This window comes from Emydura macquarii, unplaced genomic scaffold (assembly GCF_026122565.2).
Source record: "Emydura macquarii macquarii isolate MOO-44397 ecotype Brisbane River unplaced genomic scaffold, CSIRO-AGI_Emac_v2 contig_1027, whole genome shotgun sequence".
NCBI classification, from domain to species: Eukaryota; Metazoa; Chordata; order Testudines; family Chelidae; genus Emydura; species Emydura macquarii.
The window spans coordinates 969,271-997,001 of record NW_027131164.1 but is presented as its reverse complement, the minus strand read 5'-3'; the positions used below and the strand labels follow the sequence as shown (position 1 = coordinate 997,001).

Genomic DNA, 27,731 nt, shown 5'->3' with positions numbered 1-27,731 from the left:
GAGTAAGTGGAAGAGGCAGCCAGAATCCTGAAACATTAAGGGTCAGAGTATTTAATACAAATGTCTAAATTGTGCCCACAAAATAAATATATATGATCACATAGATCATTGTGTGCACCGAATGTGCAGTTCTATGCATGGAATAGGTATTTTCCTGTTTTGCATACACCCGTGCAGTTACCATGCATAGTTTTGAGTAGAGCTGGTGAAAAATTTGATTTTTTTTTTTTTTGGTTTGGTGGCTGAACTGGGGGAGGGGAAGGGGAAAGAAAAAAGAAGAAATTAATTTTGGGTCGACCTGTAATTAGGTCAACCAGCAATCTTTTTGGTTTTTTCTTGCTGAAAGAAAAAACCCAAAAAGTTTCATTTCTGATTGACTGAAACATTTTGTTTCCTCCAAAATGAAATGTTTTGTTTAATTTTTGAGTGTTTTTATTAAAAAAACAAAAACAAAAAACCCTTTTCTGAGTTAGTTAAATGCAGCTAAACTTCAAAACCAAATGGTGTTTTGAAACAAAATGTCAAAATGTTTCATTTAGAAAATACTCAAGTGAAACATTTCAACTTTTGGGGATTTTTCCCCCCTGATTTTTTCCAGACAAAACTATTAGCTGAATTCCGCCCGAATTTGTGAACAATTTCGGTAGACTGAAATTGCATTTTTCAGCAAATAAACTATTCACCAAAAAAATTTGCTCAGCTCTAGTCTTGAGTGATGGGTTTCCTATGTCCATATTTTGCTTCTGCAATATAGGTATCTATGTAACCCACTGGTCAATACATGTTATGTGGCTCCTTCTGACCAATCTACAGAGGATGTGAGTCTGTTATAGTCTCCAACTACAGAGTCTGGCTTTTTAGATCATCTGTAAAGACTTATGGTTCTGGAAGTCCATGGTTCAAATCTGAATGTTGACCAAGATAGCAGCCATCAGTCATACCTATTTCTGAACCTTTGACCATAACTATTCCATAATTTTATGTCTGCCATTGAAACATAGCTGCCAAATTCTAGGTCACTTCTCCTGTGACAGTTTTGCAGATTTCTGGACAAGATTTTGGACAGCTGGTGTAGGGAGAGGTATTATTTATTCCTCCTTGAACCACTAATGCGTTGCTCACCTGACGGATTACTCGCCCATGTGAAGAGCATCCAGTTTTACTGCTGCCTTTTACATATGTGACAGCCGTCATCTGGGCCTACACACCGGGGATTGAACCAGGGACCTCCAGAGCTAAAAGTATGAGCTGCTACAACTTCAGCTAAAGCTCCATAGTCAGGGCTGTAACAGGCATACATCCTTTGTGGGTCAGGCACAAATGAGGCCCTGTAACACTGACCCACCACTGGTGGTAGAGGGGGCAGTTTTAAAACTCACAGTAGCTCCACAAGTTTCCTTAGAGTGTAGTGCTGCCATGTCAATGCAGTCTCTGGCCAGTCTCGAAGACCTCCATGCCCTCAGGGTACCTTTTATCCAGAGACTCTTTCTGGGTTATGCTGGTCCTTTTTGACTCCTTTGTGTTATCTTAGAAGATGGAATAAGTGGGCCAGAGAGTCCTAGGTAGTAACATGACCTGTCAGGGTACTACACTAAACAGTCAACATGGTCCAGCATTTTAAAGACTCTGCCTGCTTACTCGCATGGCAAACACATCATTAAACATCTTTTAAAACTTTCATTAAAGGTACAGGAAAGGGAGAAAACCAGTTAAAGCATTTGAAATGTAAAGTATTAAATAAGGTTTTCAATTTGACAATATCCCTTTTTTCCTTTAGTTGTACAGAGTTTTTTAAAAGGAAAATAACCCTGTTTTGTTGTCTTAAAGATGGTAATAACTGTCCATTTTGGGGGTGGAGGGTGGGGGAGCAGGAGGAAAGAGAAGATAGCTGAGATGGGCTGTAGCTGTTAAAATCTGATCCCATTTCCTAGAAAACAAAACAAGACAAATGCACAAACGGGGAGAGAAAAGAAGAGCGAAGATAGAAAATGCAGCTTCTGTCTCTTGTTCTGACTTTGCCTTGACAAAGCCCTGGCTGGGATGATTTAGTTGAGTTGACCCTGCTTTGAGCAGGGGTTTGGACTAGATGAGTGTTTCTCAATGACCGGTCTGGGGACTGGCGCTGGTCCCTGAGACCTCCATGACACAATATAGGAAGGGAGTAAGCTGGTCCCTGGCATCATAAAGGTTGAGAAACACTCGACTAGATGACCTCCTGAGGTCCTTTCGAACCCTAATAGTCCATGGTTCTATGAGCTAAGCCAGACTCTTAGTAGGCAGAAAGTAAAAGGGGAGAGGGCTAGGAAAGCGAAGAATAAGGTAGGAAGGAAAAGGATGCTCGGGAAGAGTGGGGGGAGGGGAGACAAAGTTTCTTTTCCCAGATGGTGTTCAGAATTTAGCTGAAGCTAATGGAAGTGCTGATATCATGTAGGTCCTTCTCTCTGGCTTGGTCTGGTCAGAACATCTCTCAGAATCAGGACATCAAAGGACCAGTGGTGCAACCATGGATCTTGAGTTTCCAGAGGATGGTAGGGGTCGTGGTCATGACTGTGAAGCTTGCTCTTTCCTGTCCATCTGTCTTCCAACCAGCAATGGTTGTTAGTTTTATGTTTCCCCACAAAGTCTTCTCTTTAAAGACCCCAGAGGGAGTGATGGGTGTAAGAGCCCAAACCTCATTATGTTGTTCACCAGTTAGATTTGATCTCTGACACACCGATTTTGGTCCATTGACTTCCAGTTCCACACTCCTCTTGTTTACCACACATGATCTTAACATAGTCCTTGTGTGTTATATCAGTGGGTCTTTTTGTTTGGACTGATTTAGTCATTGTCTCCCTTTTGCATCTTTTCCCATCAGCAGTTATGGTTATAGGGAAGGTTAAGATATTGTCATGGTTCGGGTCCAGCCCCAGCTGTAAGCACCAGGGGGATGCCGCAAATCCCATGCTCCAGTCCCACTGCAGCCACTGGAGGGGAGGAGGGGGGAGAAGGGGCTCCAGCCCCGGCTGCAGCCACCGGGCGAGAGGGGCATGACACACAGCCTGGCTCCAGCTGACGGGGAGGCCCACGGCCCTGGCTCCGGCCCTGGCTCAGCCACTGACAGCTGAAACAGAAGAAGTCACAGAGGGGTGGCAAAGTCACAGAAATCATGACCTCTGTGACTAAATCGTACCCTTAGTTATAGGCTATTGTGACATTTTGTGAACTTTCATTCACTTCTCACAGTGGAGGTCACAATTAGGGTAAGTTCGTAGACCCAATTATTACAAAATTGTCCACACCGTGCGTCCTGCTTTCCACAGTGGAAGTTCCACCACCATCAGGGACCTCTGCCATGATTTGTGGCCCAGTATCTGTTTCCAGAGTCTTTTAGTGGTGGAAAATGGTGGATAACTTCAGCCTCCTTTAACAGTCTCCGGTGAGTTGATCGATGGCCCGTTTTTGTTCAGAACCATTTTCAGATTATTTTGGGAGATTTCAGATGAAAGTAAATGGTGATGGGATTTTGTGGGAAGAAGGGTTGTGAGTCTATGGAGGCAGAAAGGGGACACAAGCACAGCTATGTGAGGGCTTTGCCTTCATTAAGGAATTGCTGTGCTTTCACCTCTTTCATTCAGATACCTCTAATAATAAATATTTAGAGGCTAAAGTGTAAGCTCCTTGAGGCAGAGACTGTATCATTTTATTTGTCTGCAGAGTTCTTAGCACAATGGTACCCCAATGCTGAATGAGGCTTTTGGCTACTACTGTTTATGAATTAGATAAGTTCATTAAAATATAACCTTCCCTCCCCTACTTTAGCATTTGAAGACAATTCTAGCCATGTGAGTCCCATAAAAGTATCGGCCACACCGAAAATGCATGAATTTGACTTGCAAAATATATGAGACAGATTTAAAGGAAGATACACAAAAAGCAGAGTTAGGCCTTGTCTACACTACAAAGATGAGTTGACCGATGTTAGGTCGACTTACAGCCACCACATTAATTACTGAGGTGGTTGATGTCCACACTACCCTTCTTGGGTCGTTAGTGTGCATTCTCTCCAGGAGCACTTCTACTGATCTAAGAGGGGCAGTGTGGGGAGCTGTGAACTCAGTCTTTCATCTCTGCAGGCAGCTCCCTGCCGGGAGCCCGACTGCCCCACAGGCTCCCGGGCTCCTAGTGGCTCCCAGCTGGGAGCGGGGTCCAGCCGCCCGGCACCAGCAGAGCCGTGACATTGACAAGAATGACAGCCAACAGCTGATATAAGGAACTGACACTGTGTCACCCTAACTACACCGACATAAGCCCTACACCTCTCCTTGAGGTGGTTTTATTATGTTGGCATTATGTTGGAGTTACATCGGTGGGAGGAGCATTTCAGTGTGTACACCTCCACTATTTTGTTGACAAAAGCTGACTGTTGTCGACAAAACTTTAGTGTAGACCAGGCTTTAGAGGAAGAAGATTGAAGCAATATGGGATTCTTGATACATTTACAAAGCTTTCTGTAACTCCTCGTTCCTGAATCAGCATTTCTGATGTTATAATTTACAGCATTAAACACAACTCAGGGTTTTTGTGGAAGAGAGTTTAAAATTTAGTCTGCAATGCATGGCATCACTTGTTATCACATACATAAAGTGTGCCTTGTGCCAAGTTTTTATCTGCAGTATTCTCCTATTGACAAAATGACAGAGAATAAAAACTTTATCAGGAAAATAAAAGGCATTGTAGAGGTGTTGTGTTTCTGCTTCTACACATTTGTCAGGTAGAATGCAGATTAAATTTTGCCTTCAGAGATGCATGCATAGTCCCAGTGAAATCAAGAGGAACTGCACCTCGGGGGTCAAAATTCAGCCTTGTGATTTATTTGCCTGAAAAGAAAACCCTGTGTGCTGCTTGTAAAATGCTCTGGTGATGAATCATGCTTCTCTCATTAGAAACATTCGTTAGCTTTTGGGAAAAGAACACTTGGCTTGTCTTCTGTTTTTAGTTTGTGTCTATTTCACCTCTTTTAAGGATGATCAGTGACATGGATCATGAAGACTGCTGAGGTGGTATTTCCTTTGGTCCTTTAAGTAAGATACATGACACTTTCTCTGTCACCATATCCCGCTGTTGTTCTACCTGAGCGGGAGGCAGACATACAGAAGGGAGTGGACTCCTTGCATTTTAGCCATGGAATTCCTTGAAATGTTTTTCTCCTTCACTGACAAGGTTTAAATAACATAAAGCAATGGCAGTGATATAACTCTTTTGCCAGCTGCTATCTGGGAAGGTCAGATAAGTTTTTCAGGAGCCACACAGCTTCTGAACCATGAAGCAAATGTTGATCATAGGATAATGGAGATGGAGGCTGTTTTTCCCTGAACATTTTTCCATGAGCATGAGAGAAAGTGAAATGGAGTGAAAGCAATTGTAATTCAACTCACCCAAATTTCCTATTGAACCAAGGGCTGTTATCAGGCTCCTTTGAAGAAGTTACAACAATTTCCAAACTCAGCCTAAAATCACAGAACTGATGATAATTTATCACATGTACAGTGTTCAGGCTGCATTGTGTTGGGAATGTAAGTATAACTGCCCCACAATCACAGTGTATATAACGGGTTAAATATTTGTAAGTGGCGGAAATGTTTGATACTACCTCTGTGCAGAAGCAGTGGCTAATATCTGTCTATTTTATCTCTAAATTGCCTTATCCGTGAAATCTTTAGCTTGACTGAAATCACTCTTCAGAGCAGTCTGATTGCATACTACAAAGTGACAGGTCATTTCTGTCTCCATTTTCTGTCTCGGCCACCTCCCAGCTAGTGTGAGACTGTTTCCCAAAACACAGCATTAGTGCATTGTCCAGTCTAGGTGTAAGAGTGCTGGAGCGTCCATCACTCCCATGGGAAAGTGTTTGACAGAATAATGGATCCCTGCCAGTGATTTTTCTTCTGCTGTGCATTTTAAACATTCCCTTCCTTTAATCCCATGACTTCTAGTTAGACTCTCATTTATATTTTCACCAGTAATATCTCTTCTTCCTTTGAAGTTGACACCTTTAATACAGATTGTTATAGAGTCCCTCACCCTTAATTAATGCCAGGCCAGTATAAGACAGAATCTGTAAATCAGATTTATAGAGGATGCTTATCAATCCATTCCCCTTCAACCTGCCAAACATATTCCTCTTTGAGCACCTCACATCTGAATTAATGCCTGGGGATTCATTCAATCTTAATCTTGCTCCAAGGCCATGTTAATTGCATCCTGGTATGTTTAGACAGCTTGTGATATAACATTGCATGCCAGTACATGTTCCAGGCCAACACAGCATGACATTACAATTTACTTAGTTTGTAAGTAAGTATAATCTGTAAATTTACTTAGATTGTAAGATTTTATGTGTACAGTGCCTAGCAGAACAGGTCTCTGATTCCTGATAGGAGTCTATAGTGGTTATCACTATACAGATAATAAGTAGTAATAATGAAGGGCCGCCAGTCACGTGACATGCTGAGTTGGTGCACAATACAGAGGTTTGATTGTAGCAGTTGCTTGACATTGCTTCAGACAGGTACCCCATGTCCAGTCTACAGTGATGTTGCTTCCTTGGTTAGTCCTCCTTTCTCTGCCCCTATAGCTTGTTCTATTTTCCCACATAACTCCTATCAAATCCTCTGACTCTGTGAACCTCACTGATTTGCATTAAAGTCTGGGAGGTCCTTTGTGAATGACCAGGATTACTTTCTGTACATTGTTCAGGATTATTTCCAGATTTTTTTTTCTTTTAAATCTCAAACTCTTGTTTGAATTACAATTAAAAAAAATTAAAATGTGATGATTTTACAATAAAGTATAAAACAATACAAAAAATTCAATAATATATAAAATGGTAGGAAAGCCCAGTTGTAAGAATAACCTAGATGAAATAACTGATTCACCCATCTAGATACTCCTTGCTTCGTATTAATGGGTATTGCAGATTAGATAAAGGCTTTCTCATTTGTTATATTTGTTACATAGCTAGGTAGATGACCAGAAAATGTTTGGTGTAGCTGTGTGTAACTCTGCTGACTTCAGTGGGATTATACCCACTTACACCAGCATTGAGTTTGTCCTGATAAAGCTTACATATCTATATAATATGATTCCAGGATTGTCACTCTGAAGCCTAGAATGTCAGCTGAGTCAGTCTGAAGTGATGGAAATAGCTACAAGCATGGCTGGGGAACAATTTTTGTTCAGAATATTACGAGGGTGAATTGTCCCTGGGATTCTTGGTCTGTTACCATGAAACTTGTAAATTCTGAGCTGTTTTCGGCTATTTTACACTTTGCGAATTACATCCGCACGACAGCATGGACTTTCATCTAGTCTATATTTTAAGATACTGATACCCTGTGTAATGCTCCTGTTAAATATTTATACTTACTCCTGTCTTCATGACAAATGATCACATCTCTAATTTAAGAATGAATCTAACTCTTTTGATTGCTGTGCCTTAACACCATACTAGTTGAAATATCATTTAGTGTGGGCCTTCTCTGTTGTTTCATGCTTGGCTGGAGTGATACATGTTCTAGAGTCATCCTTGTGCCACTCTGATGATGGATGTGATAAGCAGAGCAGCCCTGGGTGCAATCCTGGTCCTATTGAAGTCAAAGGGAGTTTTACCATTGACTTCAGTGGGAGCAGGATGTCACCCTGGGTGTATTAACTCCATTGACTGCAATGGAATTAAAACAGGAATAGGTTTTGCCCTGAGGCATTAAACTCGGTGGTGGTGTGTGTAAAACAAATAATGTTCAAAGCAAGTAATTTGTGAATATCTCAGAGACAAAAAAGTGTGTATGTGTAGGGGCTGGGTTTTTAAAACACTTTCTTACAGTGACCCAATTGAGTTTCTTTTTAAATCTTTGATTTTATTTAACAAGGAAAAGACCCCTGTTAAAGAGCACAATGAAATGTATCAAGTGTGTAGCTTCACAGCCCCCGCTGGAAAGACCTGATTTTGGTCTTGAAGCAGCTCTCATGTTAAGAGCTGGGTTATTGGAGCGAGATTAATCAGGGGCATAAATCACAGCGGTCAGATTAGTGTTTGTTTTGCTTAAATTCACCTGGCTTTCTTTCCTTCTTATCTCCTCGAAATCTCATGGCTTCTTAACTCAGTCATGGAGCAGAGAATGGAATGGATTTAAACGGCCATGACTTCCCTTGTGGGCTCAGGCTGTCAGCCCTGAGGCTTGATTTACCACTGGAACTCTGTTATAAAATGGCACAAGACAATTAGTGTCTCTGACCTCCCCTTCTGTGCCAGACAAGGGTTCCTTCTCCTCCCCCATTAGCGTGATTTTTCATAATACAATGTGACTTTATTTTGTACTGGTGGAGAGCCCATTAGAGGATGATTATGTTGGAGTCATGGTCAATGCTGCATATGACATTCTATACACATGTACAGACTGTTCAAGGGCATTTTTCTGGTTTTGTTGTTGCACCTTTCCACCTCCTCAGCAGTGATTTGTTATTCTCAGCTCACCGTAACTGAGAGAAAATCGAGCAGGAAGCGTAATGAGAGAATAAACTGAAAGCTTTCTTTGCTCAACATAATTTGTTGTCACCTATGATTTTGCAAAGGAAATTCATGCTCAGTAGATTAGTAAACTAATAGCTTCCCTGGTAAGAAAGTTGCATGATGTGTTAGTTGTGTTGGCTGATCACCCACTGACTGATCTGAAAAGCCAATTTTTGAATTCACTTGTTATAAACTTCAAAAGTGAATTCTATCCGACCTTTTTGTCTAGTGTAGGGCAAATGTAGATGAGGATAGCAGGGAAAAGGTTTTCAGTGTACATGTGGACCGGCAAAATGTTTGCTATTAAGATAGCATCCATCCTACAAACTGTACTCAAGATATATTACAGAGTTCAGTGACAAATTCCAGTTAAAGAAAACTTCCAGAAAAGAAAATATGCAGTAAGTGGTACATATTGGAGATTAGTATAGAACAAGGCAAAGGAATAATGAACATTTGTTGGCATGGAAAGACCACCTACATTCATAGTTAGGTTAGCTTTTTAGTTAGTTAATTGACTCACTCTCTGCACTGTGCTTAAGGAAAGCTATGCAGGTACTGGTTGCACATACAATGTGGGCTTTTCAAAAGTGCTCCATGTTGATTTAACTTAGTCCCACTGAAATCAATGGTAGTTTCTCATTGGTTTCAATAGGCGTAGTTAGGTCAATGTTGAATGCTTTTGAAAATCCCACCCAGATTGTATAGAACATGGCTACTGACTAATCTGTCCATTTTGGATTTGGTAAAAAGAATGTGTGGCCTGAACTAAACACAGAGTTTTCATACCTTAGTTAAGTGATAACTTACTGCCCCCAGAACTCTCTTAGGGACCTCTTCTCAGTGCAGACTATTTCCATTCATCTCCCAGATTTTTCAACTGTAGATCTCTATATTGAAAAGATCACAAGATGTTTTATTAGTTTTATAACCGGAGAAATACAGCATACATTCTTTGCTCACTTTGCCCTCAAAAATTTCTGAACTATCTTTGTTTAAACTTTAAAATAAATCAGCTAACTTCAAGCAGAGACAAAGCCTGGCAAATGTCAGCCAGAAAGGTGAAAGCTTCCAAAGTTTCTGAACACCTGAAAATACTGGGGTTTAGAATGGAACCTGTAATGTAACCCGTTATGGAGCAGCTGTTGCCATGTCTGTTATAAATATGGGAGATGGAGAGATGAAGGGGTGTAGACTAAGGAAGAAATATATTATTTTCAGCTGGGATTTGAAAATAGATGGAGGATCACTGAGATAGAGAGAAAGCTGGTCGGAATGGTAGAATCTGCAGAGAAGAAAGGGCATGGATGGTACAGTGGTGAGATTATGGAAAGGGACAGAAAGCAGGTCAATCTGAGAGAAGCGAGCAGAAAGAGGAACAAAGAGAGAGGTTGGGAGGGTTTTTGAGACACAGTTTGCCAAAGTCTCCTTGTAAGTGAAAATTAATCAGGTTGGGAATGGAATTCATAGCTCTGTTAAGCAGGGATTTAACGAGGCCGATGAATTACCTCACTCTGTGGTCTCATTCAAAATGCTCTGACAGGTTCATGTGTGTCAGACAAACATTATGGTAATTTTAGAGCTTTCAGGGACTCTGCTGAGGTATATAAATACCACCTAAGTCATCTAACTGACCATAAAACTTAATTACTGTCCCCCCCTTCTGCTATAAAGGATCATAGGGATAAAAATCATTAATCTTTCTTAATGAAGCCATTTTCTAACGGGAGACAGAATGTCTTTCCCCTGTGGATTTTAAGATGGAGTTTTATTATAAAGGTGTTATAAATGGAGAAGTGTATGGAGGTAATTCCAAAACTATGAGAAGTGGGAGAACTCATCAGGCTCACAAGCCCTGTGTGAGTTAACTAAAAGGAAGCCAATGGAGGGAGAGGAAAAACGAGTCCCATTCAAAACTGAGTAAGCTGACTGTGTAATACACGTACTGTCACTACTGCTAATGATTAGAATGACAACAATTGTCACGCCTTTTCTGTAACTAACAAAAGAACACATTTAAAAGTATGTGGTCCAAATCCTGATCCCACAGTGAAATCAACGGTCAAATTGCCAATAGCTTCGGTGGAACTGAGATTTGGCCCTGTATATTTAATGATCTGGTACCCGCTGTGGTAACGCCAATCCTCACTCCTGAACTATCACTCTCTCAGGCTTTGTCCGCACGCAAAGTCACACAATTTTAACTAAAGGTGTGCTTTTAAAAATCTTCAGTTAAATCAGTGTAAAACCCTCCATTTTCTTTACCTGATTAAGCTAAATTGATATAACCCATTCTTAAAGCAAAGTCTACCCAGGGCTTAACTAAACGGTGTAAAAACAAATCCTGATTTAACACAGTGCAAGTTTGCGTGTAGACGAAGGGTGAAATTTTTAAAGAGCTTTCAAGTGACATATGAGTCTTATTTTCAAAAGGGACTGAGGAGCTCATATGTCACTTAGAGGTTTTAATGTTTAACTGAGAACTCAGTTTTTCCTAGAATGTCCAGTGTTGTGCTTGTTTCCCTCTCTTTCACATTGATTCACTTAAATCTCAGATGTCTGCATTATGATCTAACTTGGGATGTTAGCTAGCATTTCAGCAGTGCCATCCATTGGAATCCTCCGCTGCCCCTGTGACACAAGGTTGGCATTCAGTCTGCTTTGTTTGCACTCACTAGGTTAGGTCCTCAGCTGGTGTAAATCCGTGTTACTCCACTGATGGCTTGTCTACACTGAGCAGCTCCCTTGATACAAAATGGGCAAGTTTCAGAGACGCTCAGTGTAGACGAGCCCTGACTTAAATGAAGCTATGCTGAGTTAAGCTAGCTGGGGATCTGGCCTGTCGTTGTGAACTTTCTGAGGTACAAGCAGGATCACGATGACAAGTCTGAATGAACAACTGATTCTAGAGGGATCGTTGGCAAGGATTTGCATGTATATGGCATGAAAAATAATCTAAAATTTAGATTTTTACTAGGGGCAGATATTTGGATTCCCATTTCTTACCTAACAAACACACTGATCCATTCATATCATTATCTGGTTGGCTTGTGGCTGGAGAGCTGTTATGTGGGAACTTGGGTGTGTAAAGTGGCTGTGGTGAATTTGTGTTTCTTTGTATTACCGTAGTGCCTAGAGCGTCTAACTGAGCTCAGGGCCCCACTGGGCCAGGAATTGTACGTGAACTGCTCATAAGAGATGGTTGCTGCCCCAAAGACCTTGCAATCTACTGAGGCCAAATTCATTCTGGGGAATGTTGTTGCCTTAGGCTGAACTTGGCCATTGTTGTTGGGCTTTTGAGTGTGCACCAAACAAGTCCCTGCAATTCCAGGGCACTGGGCATTGGAAGCCTCATCAGTGTGAGCTCATCATGCTGTATCCAGGAGACCCAGGTCACAATGCTGCTCTTAAAGCCTTTCTCCAATTGATGCACTCTTCTAGCTACTAAAGTGCTTCTGTTTCTCTGTTTGTTGTTTGTATGTATGTCCCCGCCTGTGCAGAAAACGCTGGATGAGTGCCAGGACAGACGGAGCTGCCAGTTCTTTGTCAATAGCCGGCTCTTTGGTCTAGACCCGTGCCCTGGGACCGGCAAGTACCTCATCGTGTGGTACAAGTGCAGACCAAGTAAGTATCACTCCAGTGAGTCTGGTTGCTTTTGTAAGATCAAAGTTATCCCTGGTTGAAGCCTTTGCAGTGAATTCCTAGGAGTCTCTTTAATGGGGATTTTCATTACCTTCTGCCTTTATTTTCAATGTAACATAAGCCTTTTGGGTACAGAAGGGCCCTCTTCCCTGCTCTCTCAGAGCATTGCTGATAGGTTCTTTCCTTCTCACTGGCACTCTGCAGTACAGATTGGTTTTGCAGGTACCGGAGAAAATTCTTGCCGACATTAAGCTCATGTGCTGCCCCGGTAACAGTGTCATCTTCGAGTGGGCTGCTCCAACTTCGTATTGCAGAGGTTTCCACTCTGTGCTGATTAGTAGGATCACATGCTTGTATGCCTGTCTGTTTCATGGGAGGTTTAACTTCAGAAGCCACAATGCAAATTGACAACAAGCATGACAACAATCCATGTTGCCCAAACTTTCAAAAGTTGTGTGCCTAAAGTTAAGCACCCAGATAAATGGCCTGATGGGAACTGTGTCTGCCCAGCATCTTTAAAACAGGCCAGTCTTTGAGGTGCCTGACTTTGGGTACCCAACTTTGGAAATGTTGGCTTATAACTTTGTTTTGTATAGCCCCTTTCCTACAAACCACATCCCACATTTCCTACAAACCACAAAGCCGTTTTGGAGAGTTAACTAATACAGTTCCGAAGTTAACACAGCCAGTGATAGCCGAGGGGGAGAGGAAATTTAAAAAGGCCTGGGCAAGGATGAATATAGATCTGATTTGAGAAGAGATTTCAAAATAAATGGTGAGCCGAAGAGGTGGACGGACACAAGGATGCTGTTCCAAACAGCAGCAGCTGCAGAGAAGAAGGCTCTTGCTGCAGCATCTGGGGCCTGATGCTTGTTGAATGGGGGGGATCTGACAAGATCTGTGAGGAACTAAATGAAAAGTAGGTGATGAAATACCCCTACCATCTATGTGAGTTGTGATCTTTGAGCAGGTGAACGGAAGGTCCGTCTTTGTATGAGAAAATTCTCTGTATAGTATGTTGAAAAGGAATGTCATGAAAAGATCCTAGGATTTGTGTGCAGGGTCAGCTGAATTTTTGAAGTGTAGACCGGGCTGAACTTTTGAAGGTGTCATAGAAGCCCATCTGTACATGAATATGTATGGCATGCACAGGTATGTCAGGGAATAGTGTGGGGGCGGGGGGCGGGGGCGGGGGGGGGGGTGCTGAGGAGGGGAGGGGCAAAGGGGAACTTTCCTAAAAGACAACAGCGCTTTGCTAGATTGTTTGAATTTATGTCCCCCAAGACATTTTCCATGCAGCTATAACTTTGCCAGGGTGAGCCAGGGACCTGATATATTTTGTTGTTTCTCAGCCAATTGGCTAACTCATACTGGGAATCTGATCCGTTTGTAATACCATTTACAATACACTGAACATTAGGTTGGCACATAGAATGGCAGAAGCATTTTGAGCCATCCAGAGAAGCTTCCAGACTTTATCTGTAGGGTTGTGAAATAGCAGGGGTGTCAGAAGGACTAGCACTTGTGTGTGTTGGTTTGTAGTCATGTTTTTAACCTGCACTGCTTTAAGGGCAAAACAATGTGAGAGATGATCTTCTCATAAGTTCGGTTAGTGAAGAGAGCAGGTCTGGTGTTATTTTAGCCCCTTTGATGATTCCCACGGGCATTAAAAGCCAAAAGATATAAATACAAATATTGTAATATTTTAGGAGAACCCAAATGTGCAGCCCTAATAAGTAGCAAGATCATATGATTCAGTCCTAGAATCTGGGGTCCTGTGAAGTGCCGGGCATCTCTGGGGAGCCCTTCAGCGCTTGTCACTGAACACCAGAGAGTATTTACCTCAGGAAGCATAGAGGGTCTGGAGAAGCCTGCTAACTGGCACGTGGCCTGTTGTACACTTATCAAAAGCCACAAACAGTATTTCGGTCCCCACAGCTACTGTCTACAAATACTTGGATACAGTCTACCTGGCACATGCTTTAGATCTGCCTTCTATCCACTACAACGCATCAAACAGGGAGGTTTGAGCTTTCCAATACTGTGTGTCATGCTGGAGACCTTCCAGGAGCCCCAGGATTGCCCCGAATAGGTGCAGTTATTTGTACTGAATCTTTTTAAAAATAAAAAATAAAAGCCTAGGTAACCCACTGGTGAGTGTATGTTACAAGTCCCCCTCTATGCTGATCCACAGAGGATATAACTTGTTACAGCCCGTAGTTCTGGAGGTTTGGTTCTTTAGCTCAAACTGTAGTAGGTCCTGCTTCTAACTGTGAAGGTTTAATCCCTGGTGTGTGGGGGCTGTACAACTTGTAATAATGGCTTTTCTTTGTATCTTTGTAACCCTTCTGCCAGACAGAGTCGGTAGCAGCAGCAAGGGCCGGGTTTTATATCTAGGGGTCCCTGTCAATGATACAACACCAAACCAACTCGAGCCCCCACCCAGTCACCTGGGAAATCACACACTATCCCCTGGGCACCGCAAAAGGCAATGCTTCCCTTCTCGCAAGCACAAAGTCTGCGTGTAGACTTCATAAAAGGAAAGAAGTCACATAACATTAGCTTGGGAAACAGTGCAAACAGAATTCATGAACACAATGACCGAATGCACCCCACCCCAGAGTATGTGGGGTGTGTCCTTTGCCTCTCTCTTCTGGCTTCCCCTGCCCTACTGACGTTTGTAGTTGCAGTGTCCACCTCTCGGTTGGGGGACTCAGCCAGTCCCCTTCTGCTGGCTCCTGCTGGATGCGGGCTGGACTGGTGCCCTTCACTGGTCTCCTACCATCTGCAGGCCTTGACCGCTGCTCGCTCCAATGCCTGGGGCCCCCTCTGTTGCTGTCTCTCGCCGTCTGCAGATCCCGTTGCTGCTGGCTTCTGCCACCTCCAGGCTTCACCGAGTCCCCGCTGCTGGCTCCCACCACCTCCAGGCCCTGCCAGGTCCTCTCTGCTGGCTGTCAGTCAAAGTTTCCCAGTTCCTTTAGTGAATTTCATCTCATGGGAAAACCTTCTACTGACACAGGAGCAATGTCTCCGCTTTTAACAAAACAAAAGACTCCAAAAGGAATAATTAATTCTACCTTTTAACAGTAGGAGGAGATAATCAATCCACACTTAAGGGTAGCCCTTTGTCAGGGCTAGCTAGTGCAATCCAAACAGAAGATTCCCCAATCCCTCTCTGCTATTTTACAAGACTTGAGCATCCATACACCACCCTTGTTATGTTCTGGTGAGATGAGAGTGAATTTTTAATCAGAAATGTCTAAACACAGTTCTGCTGCCATTTGTTCATGCAATTGGAGGACAAGATTTTGTTACCCCAGCAGTTAACACAAAAGTGATTTGTAATCCAGTACCAACCACACTGACCATTTCCCATCATGCTCAGCACCTAGGTTTGTTTATGCAGATACAGTGCAATCCTGTTGAGTACTTAATTGTACTCATGCAAATACAAAGCCCATGCAAATAAAGTGCCCCCCTTTCAGCTGGCTGAGCGGGAGGGGGGTGTGGGGAAAGTGCCATTCAGACCTTGCTTACATCTTTATTAAGAATAAAGAGCCTGTTTGAATTCCCCCTCCTCACAACATTGAGCATTTTTGCCATTACCCTGCAGTTAGTGAGGGATACGGGTCATTGGCTGCATGTTGCCCTAGGGCCAGACTTATCATACTCCCTGGTGTGAAAGCAAGGCGCAGTGGAGTTTTGCTCACATGTTTCTTGCAAGGGAGTTTCAATCCTGCTTCGCTTTTTGAACAAGGTGGCTGAGTTTTGGTTTTGTTTTCCTTCCCCTGAGCATCGTTTAAAAAGACAAAGGAGATCAGACGGGGAGGGAATATGGAGCAACATGCCCGCCAGACTGCAGGGTTGGGGGAGACGTGGCCATCCAGCAAAGATGGGTGGAGATTAAAATCTGCAGCATGAGCCTTCATTATATTCCAATGCTGCTTTCATAGGGAGGCAGGAAGGGGTGCCAGAGAACTGGCACTGACAGGTTATAGGAAATGTGCCTTCTTGGAAAATAAGAAATTAAAAAGAAATAGTCTAGTTTTGCTCTTCTTCAGCCTCTGCTTGTTAGGCGCAATGTAGGAATCATTGTATGAAATTATTTGGCCTGTGTTATGCAGGAGGTTGGACTAGGTGATCAGAATGGTCCTCTCCGGCCTTAAAATCTCTGAATCTACGGCACAGGGGGCATGTATCTAAATACACAAGTTTCAGGTATGTACATGGCTCTTTCCCTAAGTGGCAGCTGCTCTGTAAATCCGGTATAGTGGCAAGAGACTAGAGTGTAGCTAGATGGTGTGTGTATATACAGTTATTTCAGAGGTATGGGGTTGCTGGGGAGATCAGAAATGGTCAATAAAATGCTCCACTCATTCTAAATCCATCGCAGCTTGGTAATGACTGTAAATTACTGGTGCTCTGTGTTCTCAGCCCAGAACCTAATACACATCTGCTCAAATCACCCACTGGGGAGATTTTCAAAAGCACCGTAGGGGTTCAGGAGCACAAGTCCCATTAAAAGTTAGAGACTTGTGCTCCTAAATCCCTTCAGTGCCTTTGCAAATCTAGCCTGTTACTGGCAGCCTTAGCACAGAGGCCTCCAGGTGGTCTCTCCAAGTCAGGATTGGGACATGCTGTGGGGGAAGCTAATGCTGCTGTGGCCTATGCAGTGGTTGTTCTATGAGGTCCTGATCCAAAGTCCACAGAAATCCATTGAATTCAATGGGTTTTGGATCAGGTCCTGAATGTACAGAGGATTTCAATTTGCAGGGCACCTTTTAGGAACATTAAAATAAAATCTTACACAGAGTATGATTACTTCAGGGGAAGTATGGGCCCCTTACTGAATGGGAGAGGCAACCTAGCGACAGATGATATGGAAAAAGCTGAAGTACTCAATGGTTTTTTTGCCTCTGTCTTCACAGACAAGGTCAGCTCCCAGACTACTGCACTGGCAGCACAGAATGGGGAGGAGGTGAACAGCCCTCAGTGCTGAAAGAACAGGTTCAGGATTATTTAGAAAAGCTGGACATGCACAAGTCCATGGGCCTGGATGCAATGCATCCAACGGTGCTGAGGGAGTGGGTGTGGCCATTATCTTTGAAAACTCATGGAAATTGGGGAAGGTCTTGGATGATTGGAAAAAGGCAAATATAGTGCCCATCTTTAAAAAAGGGAAGGAGGAGGATCCGGGGAACTACAGTCCAATCAGCCTCACCTCAGTCCCTGGAAAAATCATGGAGCAGGTCCTCCAGGAATCCAATTTGAAGCACTTGGAGGAGAGAAAGGTGATCAGGAACAGTCAGCATGGATTCACCAAGAGCAAGTCATGCCTGACCGACCTGATTGCCTTCTATGAAGAGGTGACTGGCTCTGTGGATGTGGGGCAAGCAGTGGATGTGATATATCTTGACTTTAGCAAAGCTTTTGATACGGTCTCCCACATATTCTTGCCAGCAGATCAAAGAAGTATGGGTTGGATGAATGGACTATAAGGTGGATAGAAAGCTGGCTAGATCATTGAGTTCAGTGGCTAGATGTCTAGTTGGCAGCCGGTATCAGAGTGTCCCTCAGTCCTGGGGCAAGTTTTGTTTAACAGCTTCCTTAATGATCTGGAGGATGGGGTGGATTACATCCTCAGCAAGTATGTTGATGACACTAAACTAGGGGGAGTGGTAGATACACTGGAGGGTAGGAATAGGATACAGATAAATTGGAGGATTGGGCCAAAAGAAATCTGATGAGGTTCAACAAGGACAAGTGCAGAAGACAAGTGCAGAAGAATCCCAGGCACTGCTACAGGCTGGGGACTGACCGGCTAGGCAGCAGTTCTGCAGAAAAGGACCTAAGGATTACAGTGGACAAGAAGCTGAATATGAGTCAACAGTGTGTCCTTACTGCCAAGAAGACTAACGACATATAGGGTTGCATTAGTAGGAGGCGGAGCATTGCCAGCAGATCGAGGGAAGTGATTATTCCTCTCTATTCGGCATTGGTGAGGCCACAACTGAAGTATTGTGTCCAGTTTGGGGGCCCCACTACAGAAAGAATGTGGACAAATTGGAGAAAGTCCAGTGGAGGGCAACAAAAATGATTAGGGGACTGGAGCACATGACTTATGAGGAGAGGCTGAGGGAACTGGACTTATTTGGTCTGCAGAAGAGAGGATTGAGGGGGGATTTGATAGCAGCCTACAACTACCTGAAGTGGGGTTCCAGGGAGGCTGGAGCTAGGCTGTTTTCAGTGGTGGCAGACAACAGAACTAGGAGCAATGGTCTCAGATTGCGGTGGGGGAGGTCTAGGTTGGATATTCGGAAAAACTTTTTCACTAGGAGGGTGGTGAAGCACTGGAATGGGTTACCTAGGGAGGTGGTGGAATATCCATCCTTAGAGATTTTTAAGGCCTGACTTGACAAAGCTCTCGCTGGGATGATTTAGTTGGGGTTGATCCTGCTTTGAGCAGGGGGTTGGACTAGATGACCTCCGGAGGTCCCTTCCCACCCTAATCTTCTATGAGTTTATGATTTCTCACCAGAATGCAGGTAACATACTAATTTAATTTAGAACCATTAAGTGTAATTACCACGTAATCTGAAGAAACATAATTAGAGAGAATTGACACAGTATTTTATTGGCCTCATACATGTGCCTTTTAACTGAAATCCTGATTCACCAATATTATTAAAACAATTTTATGATTTGTTCATTCCTCTCAAATCTTGGAGACATAATGCTGTGTAGGATATTTTATTGTTGTAAGCTGGAAAATACTCCTCCTGGGTGCCATAAATCTGACACTCTTGGGGGGAAATGTCATAATCTCGTGATTGCAGTCAGAGGCTAGGAGCAGGACTCTTGGGTTCTATTCCTGTATCTGCCTGTGAGACCTTGGGCAAGTCATTTAACCTCTCTGTGCCTCAGCAAAATAAGGATACTACTGCCTAGCTATATTTGTAGGGAATTTTGTGGTTCTTCAGATGAAATGTGCTGTATAAATGAAGTTATTTCTTTATAATTATTATGAGAGGAGAGATTTCCAGAGCACTTTACAACTTGGTGCCTGCCTATGTGATCTGCAATGGGTTACCTAGGGAGGTGGTGGAATCTCCATCTTTAGAGGTTTTTAAGCTGTGGCTTGACAAAGCCCTGGCTGGAATGATTTAGCTGAGGTTAATCCTGCTTTGAGCAGGGGGTTGGACTAGATGACCTCCTGAGGTCCCTTCCCACCCTAATATTCTATGATTCTATGATCTTCTACTCCGCATGCTTTGCCAATCCTCTCGCCATGCTGCAGTTCTTGACTCCTTCTCTTGCTCCTGACCTCATGCATTCTTTTCCCCTGTATTTTGCAAACAGTTCCCCTTTTCTTCTTCAGATCACTTCTAAAGCACAATCTGTTCCTCAAGGTGAAATAACAGCAATGGTCTCTCGCCACTCTTTCTCTCTGCCCCATTGTATTGTACCTGCTGTGACTTAAGATTGCAAGCTCTTTGGACCAGGGTATCTTGTTTTTTATTCAGTGTTTTTGTCTGTTGTAAAATGTTACATGAAGTTATGTTACAGTATAAAAATGGTCATTGGAGGTTGATCTGTACCAAACCTCTTCTACTGAACATTCCTGGGTTCCAAACTTCGCTGCTGACCCCTCTATGTGTGATGAGCCAGACCAGAATGTGGGTCAAAAAACCTCTGTAACATGGGCAAGTTTGGATGTGGGTCATGATCCAAACTAGAACACTGTAATTCAAACCGATCCTTAGCAATAATGTGTTGTATGCTCTTTAAACAGCTGCCATGTTCCACCCCAGAAGTGGTTGCACTTCAGTGGTGGGTGCTTTTTGCCTACCTTACAAGGCATTTATAAATCACTACGTAAATGTTATTCTTTAATGTAGTGTTTGCCAGGCACTATGTGATTCTTGAATGAAAGGTGCTAGAGAAGTGCAGAGTCCTGAGTCTTTGAAGCCAATGAGAACATTGGCTCTGGATCATGCCTTTACTGGTTAAATCCTCTGAGCTCAGGATCCTGCCTGAAAGACCTAGTTTAATGACACCCGTCCTTAAGGCTTTCATGCTGTTGACATGATTTGCTGCACACTATGCACAAGAAGAGGGAAGAGCTTTGGAAATAATAGTTTCTTTTGTAGCTATAGAAATCCCAGGCACCTTTAACACTGGTGATTGATTTTAGTGCTGGGATAGATTGGTAATTCAGTAGCTATCAACCCTGTCAGAAAAGCATTAGTCTGCCTCGTGAGACAGTTTTATTGGTGGCAGGAGAAGTTCACTGTATTGTTCCCTGCACCGCTTCCTGGTGGTTCATGCCTTATAAGCCTCACAACGGACTGTGGGCTATTAACATGGCACATCATCCTTGCCTGGCTATTGAGGGTGTAAAATAGGCCATTTACCCCCTGAATTCATCAGCTCATTCTTGCTTATCTGTATTATTTCAAAACTGTTTCACTTGTATAGGAGTAGAAATTTATAAGGGTAATAAACCTCAGGCAGCGAGTACCACAGTGATGGAAAGGGGTAAATAAAAGAATGTTATAAATGTCAGGGAACAGATCTGTGAGCCTGGGACCAGGCTGAGCCTTATAAATGAAACTTTAATTCTTGCAGTTAATTCTGTTTTAAGCTGTCAATGCGCAAACATTTTCAGATGCTGTCAGATAGCCCCCATCCATGAAACACATGGCTCACTTGACTGTCAGGAGCAGATGAAGAGAAAGGCGTGATTTCATTGTCAATGCATGCAGAAATTATGTCAGTTAGTGCACGCAGTGTACACGGGAGAGGGTCACCAAAACCCTATGTGACCCAAGAGTGAAAAAATAAAGGGTCTGATTCTCCTCTTGCCTTCGCCCGTGGAATCCTATTGATTTCAAAGGAGTTTCTCCTGACTAACACTGACATGAAGGAGAATCCGGCACCCAAATGGGGGGCCCAGGCCAGTTCCCATTGATATGAATAGAAGGATTCTTTTTGTCTTGAAGTGGAGTTGGATCAGGCCTCCGGGACCCAGATGTAAACAGCTTTAAAGGCAAATTCTGCATCTTTTTGTAGTTCCCCTGCTCAATTCTGGATTGAGTTGTGTAAATCATAAAGCTGGTACTTGCTTAGACTCAGCCAGTCATCCCCTGGTGTTTGTGTTCTATGGGTTCCATTGGAAGGGGTGGTGGTAAAGAATTCTTTTTTCAGCCATGGGGTTTTTCTAGGTCTTTGATGAATAACAGTACATGAGGACAACGCATTCTTGCCAAGATGCTCCTTTATGGGTAAATATTCTTTCCAGAAGCAGTTGAGAGATCATAACCTTTGGCCTCAAGTACAATAGACCTACAAAATTGGCAGATCCCTAGGCGTTGTATACAACTGTCATAACTTTATGCACTGAAGATCGAGGCTTTGCATTGTGGCAGACTTTTCAATTGTGACAAATGACTGATTGTTGTGGGGAGGTGAGGGGGAAAGTTTGTTTTTACAATTAGTCATACTGACATAGGAACTCCCGCTGACTCTGAGAGAAGTAGGAATTTTTTCATAGTGACTAACTGGAACAAGCATGAAGAAACCAGTGTCAGGGTATTTCAAAATGAAAAGTACCCCGCCCCCCCCCCGCCCTAAAGCAATATCAAACTGTCTTAGGGAAGCCAAGTAGCAGCTGTAAATGGTTCTCCAATGGCAAAGAGTTCAAGGTATCCTGCAGACACATTAGAGAGTAACCAAAAGAGAAGGAACACATCCCATTAAAGATATCCTTGTTTCTAGGTCTCTTCTCTGCAAGCCTTTACTCATGTGAGAGTGAGAGTTTGCAAAATTGAGTCATGGTCTGGAGCAGGCACTTGGGCCTCATCGGGCAATAGGCAGGGGAGAGAAGTGTATAAGAGGGCACCTCACATGGGAATGAAAACTATTCAAGGCAGATGATGAAGAAAGAGGAATCAATCTGAATGGATGTCTTTTGGAATGAAGAGAGAATCTGAAAAGTGTTGGGATACAGGTTTGGCACTGGACTGTTTGCCATATTGCCAGATCCAAGGGTTAAAAATCATGAGTCATGTCCCAAAATCATAAGATTGGTTTAAAAATAATGAGATGTTAAAAGTTTTTGAGTTTTAATTCGCTTTCTGGTGTTTGAACCTTTAGAGTGCACCCCATTTAAATTTTCAAGCTTTTTCTCTGCAACCATGAGGGCTAGAAATGTGCTTTCATTTTTAGATGAAAGTTGAGATTCACCTAAATCACATGCCTCCGAGAGCTGGGGCTTTATGAAACACCAAATATCCTGAGACTCATGATGAAACTGTGAATGTTGGCAGCCCAGTGTTTGTTCTAACTCTAGATTTTGTCACAGGAAATTAGAGGAAATGATGTGTAGAGTTGTTTAGATAAGCCTGTTTAAAATGGGTTTTTTAAAATGCTAGAGTGGAGAAAAAGTATACTATTACACAGTAATAAATATAATACACCCAGGGCTTTTAATTTTATAAGTCCTGGGATCAATATTTCCTGATTTATGCCATAGGCAATCCCAATGACTACAGAGTAAATCAGAACTGGATTAGGTCAATTAACTACTAATAATTCATCCTCCTAACATCCTTGTGAATGGGATAAGTATGGTCACCATCATTTTACATATTTTTCAGATTGGGGAAACTAAAGGACAGAGTTTAATGTACACAAACAAATTTAATACCAGTTTATTTTAAGTGGAGTGGCCCCTGATTTACTTCAGTGTATGTGAGAAAAAAATTAAGTCCCGTGAGTCAGTTGAAGAGCTGTGATTGGAATTTAGTTTCCCTGGCTCCAAGTATAAAATTTAGACCTCATCTTACAATATAGCATCTACATTTCAATACCATTCTTTTTTTCACTCTTTAGATCACCTTATATGGTTTTGTTTGTCTGACAGGAAAGTTTAGCCCAGTGCATCTGAGCCTGGCTCTGAAAATGAAATGTAACAGTTAATTTGCAATACTGCCAGCCTTTTCAAAGCAAAATATAAAAAGACAACTGATTTAGTCTAATGAAAGTGACAGGGGGGAAAGTTTCCGTTTAAATGCTGCAAATTGGATGGGTGCATCAGAAGGATAATTTAAAAGGAATCTGACAGGTTCACCTATAAAGAACAAACTTTCCACATATCAGAACAATTTTAAACCTCCAGAATTTACAGTGTTTGCAGGATGCTTTTTGAAACTGGCAAAATTCTTGCTCATTAAGTAATTGTATTGTCTTGTTAAATGTAATATCAAGACTTTCAGGATATATCTACACTGCAATTAAAAACCCACAGTTGCCTCAAGCCAGCTGACTTGGGCTTGTGGAGTTCGGGATCCAGTGGGGGACATGGAGCAGAGAGCCCTGGACAATGCCTACTGCCTCAAGAAAGAGTTCAGGGAGTCAGTGGATGCCCCCCAGAGGAACTCTAAACGGATGGGCAGAGCCCACCAAGCAACTGAAGGCCCATCCTTCAGATAAGGGAAGGGTTACAGAACTGAGGACTTAGCTGAATGTGGAGGATAACAAATGAATAGACTGGAATGAAGTGAAGATCCTAGGTACAAAAGGAGGGAACCCGAAGCAGTAGGCAGATACATTGGACAATGCCCATAGCTCCATGAAGGAGTTCAAGAAATTAATGGATGCAGCCCAGACAAACTCAGGTCAGCATGTATCAGGGTGATTTTGAATTCTAGGAGACAGTGGATGGAGCCCACTACGCTAAAGGACCTGCCCCTCAGGTGAGGGAGGGGACATAAGAGCCAGAGAAAACAAGTCATTTCTTGGGAGAAAAAAAAAGAAAAAAAAAGAAGGTAAAACACAAATGGAAGTGCAGGTCAAAGATTTAAAAGAAAGGTGCCAGATGGGGGTCACCACACAAAGAACCCTGGACAGTGCCCTCTGCCCTGACACGTGCTGGCCTATTTGATGCCCAGGCATCAAGCAGATTCCCCACAAAACCATAAGAATCTATCTCTCAATAGAGGGGAAGGACAAGAAAAAATGTGGGGATCAACTAATTACAGGAAACAAAAAGTAAATGAGCAGGAAGGGAACTATGGGTCATTGTCATGACACCATCGGTCTTGGGCCTGGGTCCACAGGATTGCTAGTTGAGTGATACCAAGCTGCTTTCACCCACTGGCTCACTACTAATTAACCAACTGAAGAGACCATAAAACCAGAAGCTACATCAGTGGAGCTTCCCTGGGCACTGATTGGAGGAACTCCAAGACTTTTGATTGGTCAGGACTTCCTATTTAAACACAAAGAGAGGCACAGAAAGTTGTCTTCACAACTAGGTGCTGTGAGGACCTGTCACTGAGCCCTACAGTCTCTGACCTGCCTGACTCCTGGTGACCCGATAAATTTGTCTGGCTCCTGCCTAGTTCCCAGTAACTTGAACACGATCCTCGTGAACCAGGTCACTAGTCCTGAACACCTCCATGCTGGCCCTGAAAGTCATAGGATCAAAATCAGGATTCCAGACGGGGACACCAAGCAGATAATTCTAGACAGTTTCCACCACTCCACAAAATAATCTAAGAAGTCAGTGGACACTGCCCAGAGGAACTCTGCCCTGTTCTGTGCTGGCGTGGCCATCTTGGAGACATAAGTCCTTTATTTATTCCTCAGAGCAGGTACTGACTGGCAATAGCTGTGTTCACTTTATCCCACACAGCCCCACTAACATGTCTGAACTCTGATTCAAAGGGACCAAAATCAGGAGTGAAGAGTAAATCTTCCCAGGTTTATTCTGGCTTTGGCTTCTCAGTTGAGGCTCACAACTTTGCTGGACTGTCATGATGGCTTTTCTAATGAGGATCTTCTTCCATTAAGAACTGGACTGAAACCACCAACTCTTGTCACAGTTAATTCATGTTGCATCATCATTAGATGATGATAAGAACTTTCGGCCACTACTGAACTGTTTGATTTGATCTGGTTCTTAATGGGATTCAATGCCACATAGTTATTTGGGGGTGAGACATCAGGCAATTTACTTAGTACACTTTCATCTTCCTAGAAGGTGAAATCATTGTGTACTGAACTAATAGCAACTGGGGATTATTTTTTTTAATCTTAAAAGATGTTTTTGTTTTACATATTCAGGACTAGGGCTTGTTGAAACATTTCCATCGAAACTGTTCTTTAATAGAAGAATGGAAAACAAAGCAAATTTTGTTGCAGAAAGTATCTGCTTTCCATGGAAAATTTCAGTAGTTCCCTGAAAAACTTTGGCCAATAGCCAAAATGTTTTGAATCAAAATGGCACCATGATGCCTCATGGTGGTTGTAATTAGGGTGTTTTATGTTCCCGTTCTCCTTCATGGGCTAAGCTCTCTGGCTGGACTACATCTTCTGGGATGCACCAAGGGATGCATATCTGTGATGCACTCCGTCCCTCAACAAGAGGGGGGAAAGTGGTGCATTATGAGAAATGTAGGCTGACCAGAGAACCTGGCTCACAGACTTTTGGGATTTGGCTTATATTTTTTGTTTTTCTGCCAATGCTTTTTGCTGACAAGTCAAAAGGAATTGTGTGTGTGTGCGGGGGGGAAAAACCCCTCTTTTGTCTAGCTTTATTGCCAATTTCACCCATTTGGCTGATCTTGGCACAGACCATCACTCAACTGGTTCTCCATGAGTTAACAATTATGAACACATAGAAGGATGTGAAGAGAACTAAATCTATGTGCAGCGTGTTTAAATGACACTGTGAGGCTGGCAGGGCTGGTGATGGTGAAGTAAATGTAAGTAGTAGAAAGGTATAAGCTACAAGGTAGGGAGAGTTTATTGTTTAGGGTGGGACGAAGTGAGATGAAACTGAGCAAAGGAAAATTTAGACTGAAGAGAAATTGCCAAAGAGTGAAAGCAATTAAAACCTGGAATAGCATCTTGGAAGTAGTCTTATTAATTCAGTCATTTGAAATTGGACAAGACAATGTTCTTACGACTCTTCTGTAGGAAATAATCCTGTAGTGGCTAGGAGGTGGGCAAGGTCCCCTACTAAATCTTTTCCATCTCTAACTTCCTGGAGTCTATGATCTGAATCCTTTATAACTTGGTGACGAAGATGGATTTCTGATGCCATGGCTTCTCAGTTCTTTGAACTGTAAAATAGGTTCAGCAATTATACACCCTGAGGATTCCTCCTAACACTCTCATATATGGTCATTGGGGTATTTTTTTTAACAATAATATTATATAAGTTTTTCAACTAAGTCATATATAAAATAATTGCAGGCTAAACACACCTCTGGAATTGAGCTGTCCATCACACGTTGCAGATGCTAACTCTATATGAGCGCTTTCAGCATTGAAATCTTTCTGAAACTGAGATCATTAATGTTAACTTTTGAACTTCCCAATCACAATCACTCATAAAATTGTCATTGGCTGCACATTGAAATGTCCACGTTCCATTGATCCCTTCTGAGTAATTTACTACAGTCCAATGAATTAACAACCTTGTACACATTGTCTAATTACGGGAGGTCTTGTTGGTTATTCTACAATTTGCAAGGGCCAGTTTTTCCATTAGAAACATTTATTGTTACTTTTCCTCAATTGTTCAATCTATGTTACAGTCACATTATATAAAGACCTTTTAACTGTGTCTAGAAAAACCTGCAGCTGTTTCCTTCTTCCTCCTGCCCCAGTTTCTCTCTAGTTATATTTGATCCAGTGTCTCTGAAAACACACCAGCAATAAAAGGGTATATTATCCTTAGCAAATATCTTAATCATTGCAAATTTCAGTTGCCCTACAAATGACTGTACTGGGGATTAGAACGGAGTAAGCCATTTGCTGAATATCACTGCCACCTTTTCTCTGCCACTTAAGCACATTTAATTTTTCAAGGGGAAACATGAAACCCACCACTACGAATGTTTGCATTCATAGTGAATTGTACACATACTGTAACAGTTTGAGTAGGTTAAGGGCCAGATCGTGATTGGCTCCAGAGCAGGTGCATGAGATAGAGAGAAAGTTAGGCATATTTATTCCTTTCATATATGCAGCCTGGGTCATTCTAGTCTACTGTGGCTGTTTACTGATAATGTGACCTTTTGATATGTCACTTCACCTCTCTATGCCTCTGTTCTCCCCCACCTCTCATGTCTATTTAGACTGTAGGCTCTTCAGGACAGGGACTGTTGCTTACTATGCATTTGTTGAGTGCCTGACATGATGGGGTCCTGATTTAAGTTGGGGTCTCTGTGTGCTCCGGTAATAAAATAACAAAAAGTCTCCTGTGAACAAACTTTCCTAGTCTCTGTTTAATGTGAGCCAAGTCAGGGTTTGTTCAAGAAGCATCAGCTATGCAAGAGCAGAACAATTTCCTGTGGTGCTAGGCTGTCTGTTGGAAATAAGGTTTGAGAGCAGCTTTGTGTATTTGTTTGTATGACAGGCAAGAGCAACTCCCAGCATGAAGCAAGCTTAGCACAGCTCCTGGTGACTCATTAGGGAAAGGGGTCCTATTCAGCTCCAGCAGCGCTACTCTTGCCTGCTGATCACA

At 42.6% G+C, this 27,731-nt stretch overlaps 1 protein-coding gene across 1 annotated transcript in view; it reads left to right on the top strand.

The window, feature by feature from the left end:
• The window catches only part of LOC137150797 (protein eva-1 homolog C-like), a 180,836-nt gene that overhangs the window by 115,755 nt on the left and 37,350 nt on the right, over window positions 1-27,731 (top strand). Inside the window, exon 3 of the mRNA XM_067544854.1 lies at window positions 12,052-12,175. Coding sequence (XP_067400955.1) covers window positions 12,052-12,175 — 124 coding nt within the window. The remainder of the gene's footprint in view (window positions 1-12,051; window positions 12,176-27,731) is intronic.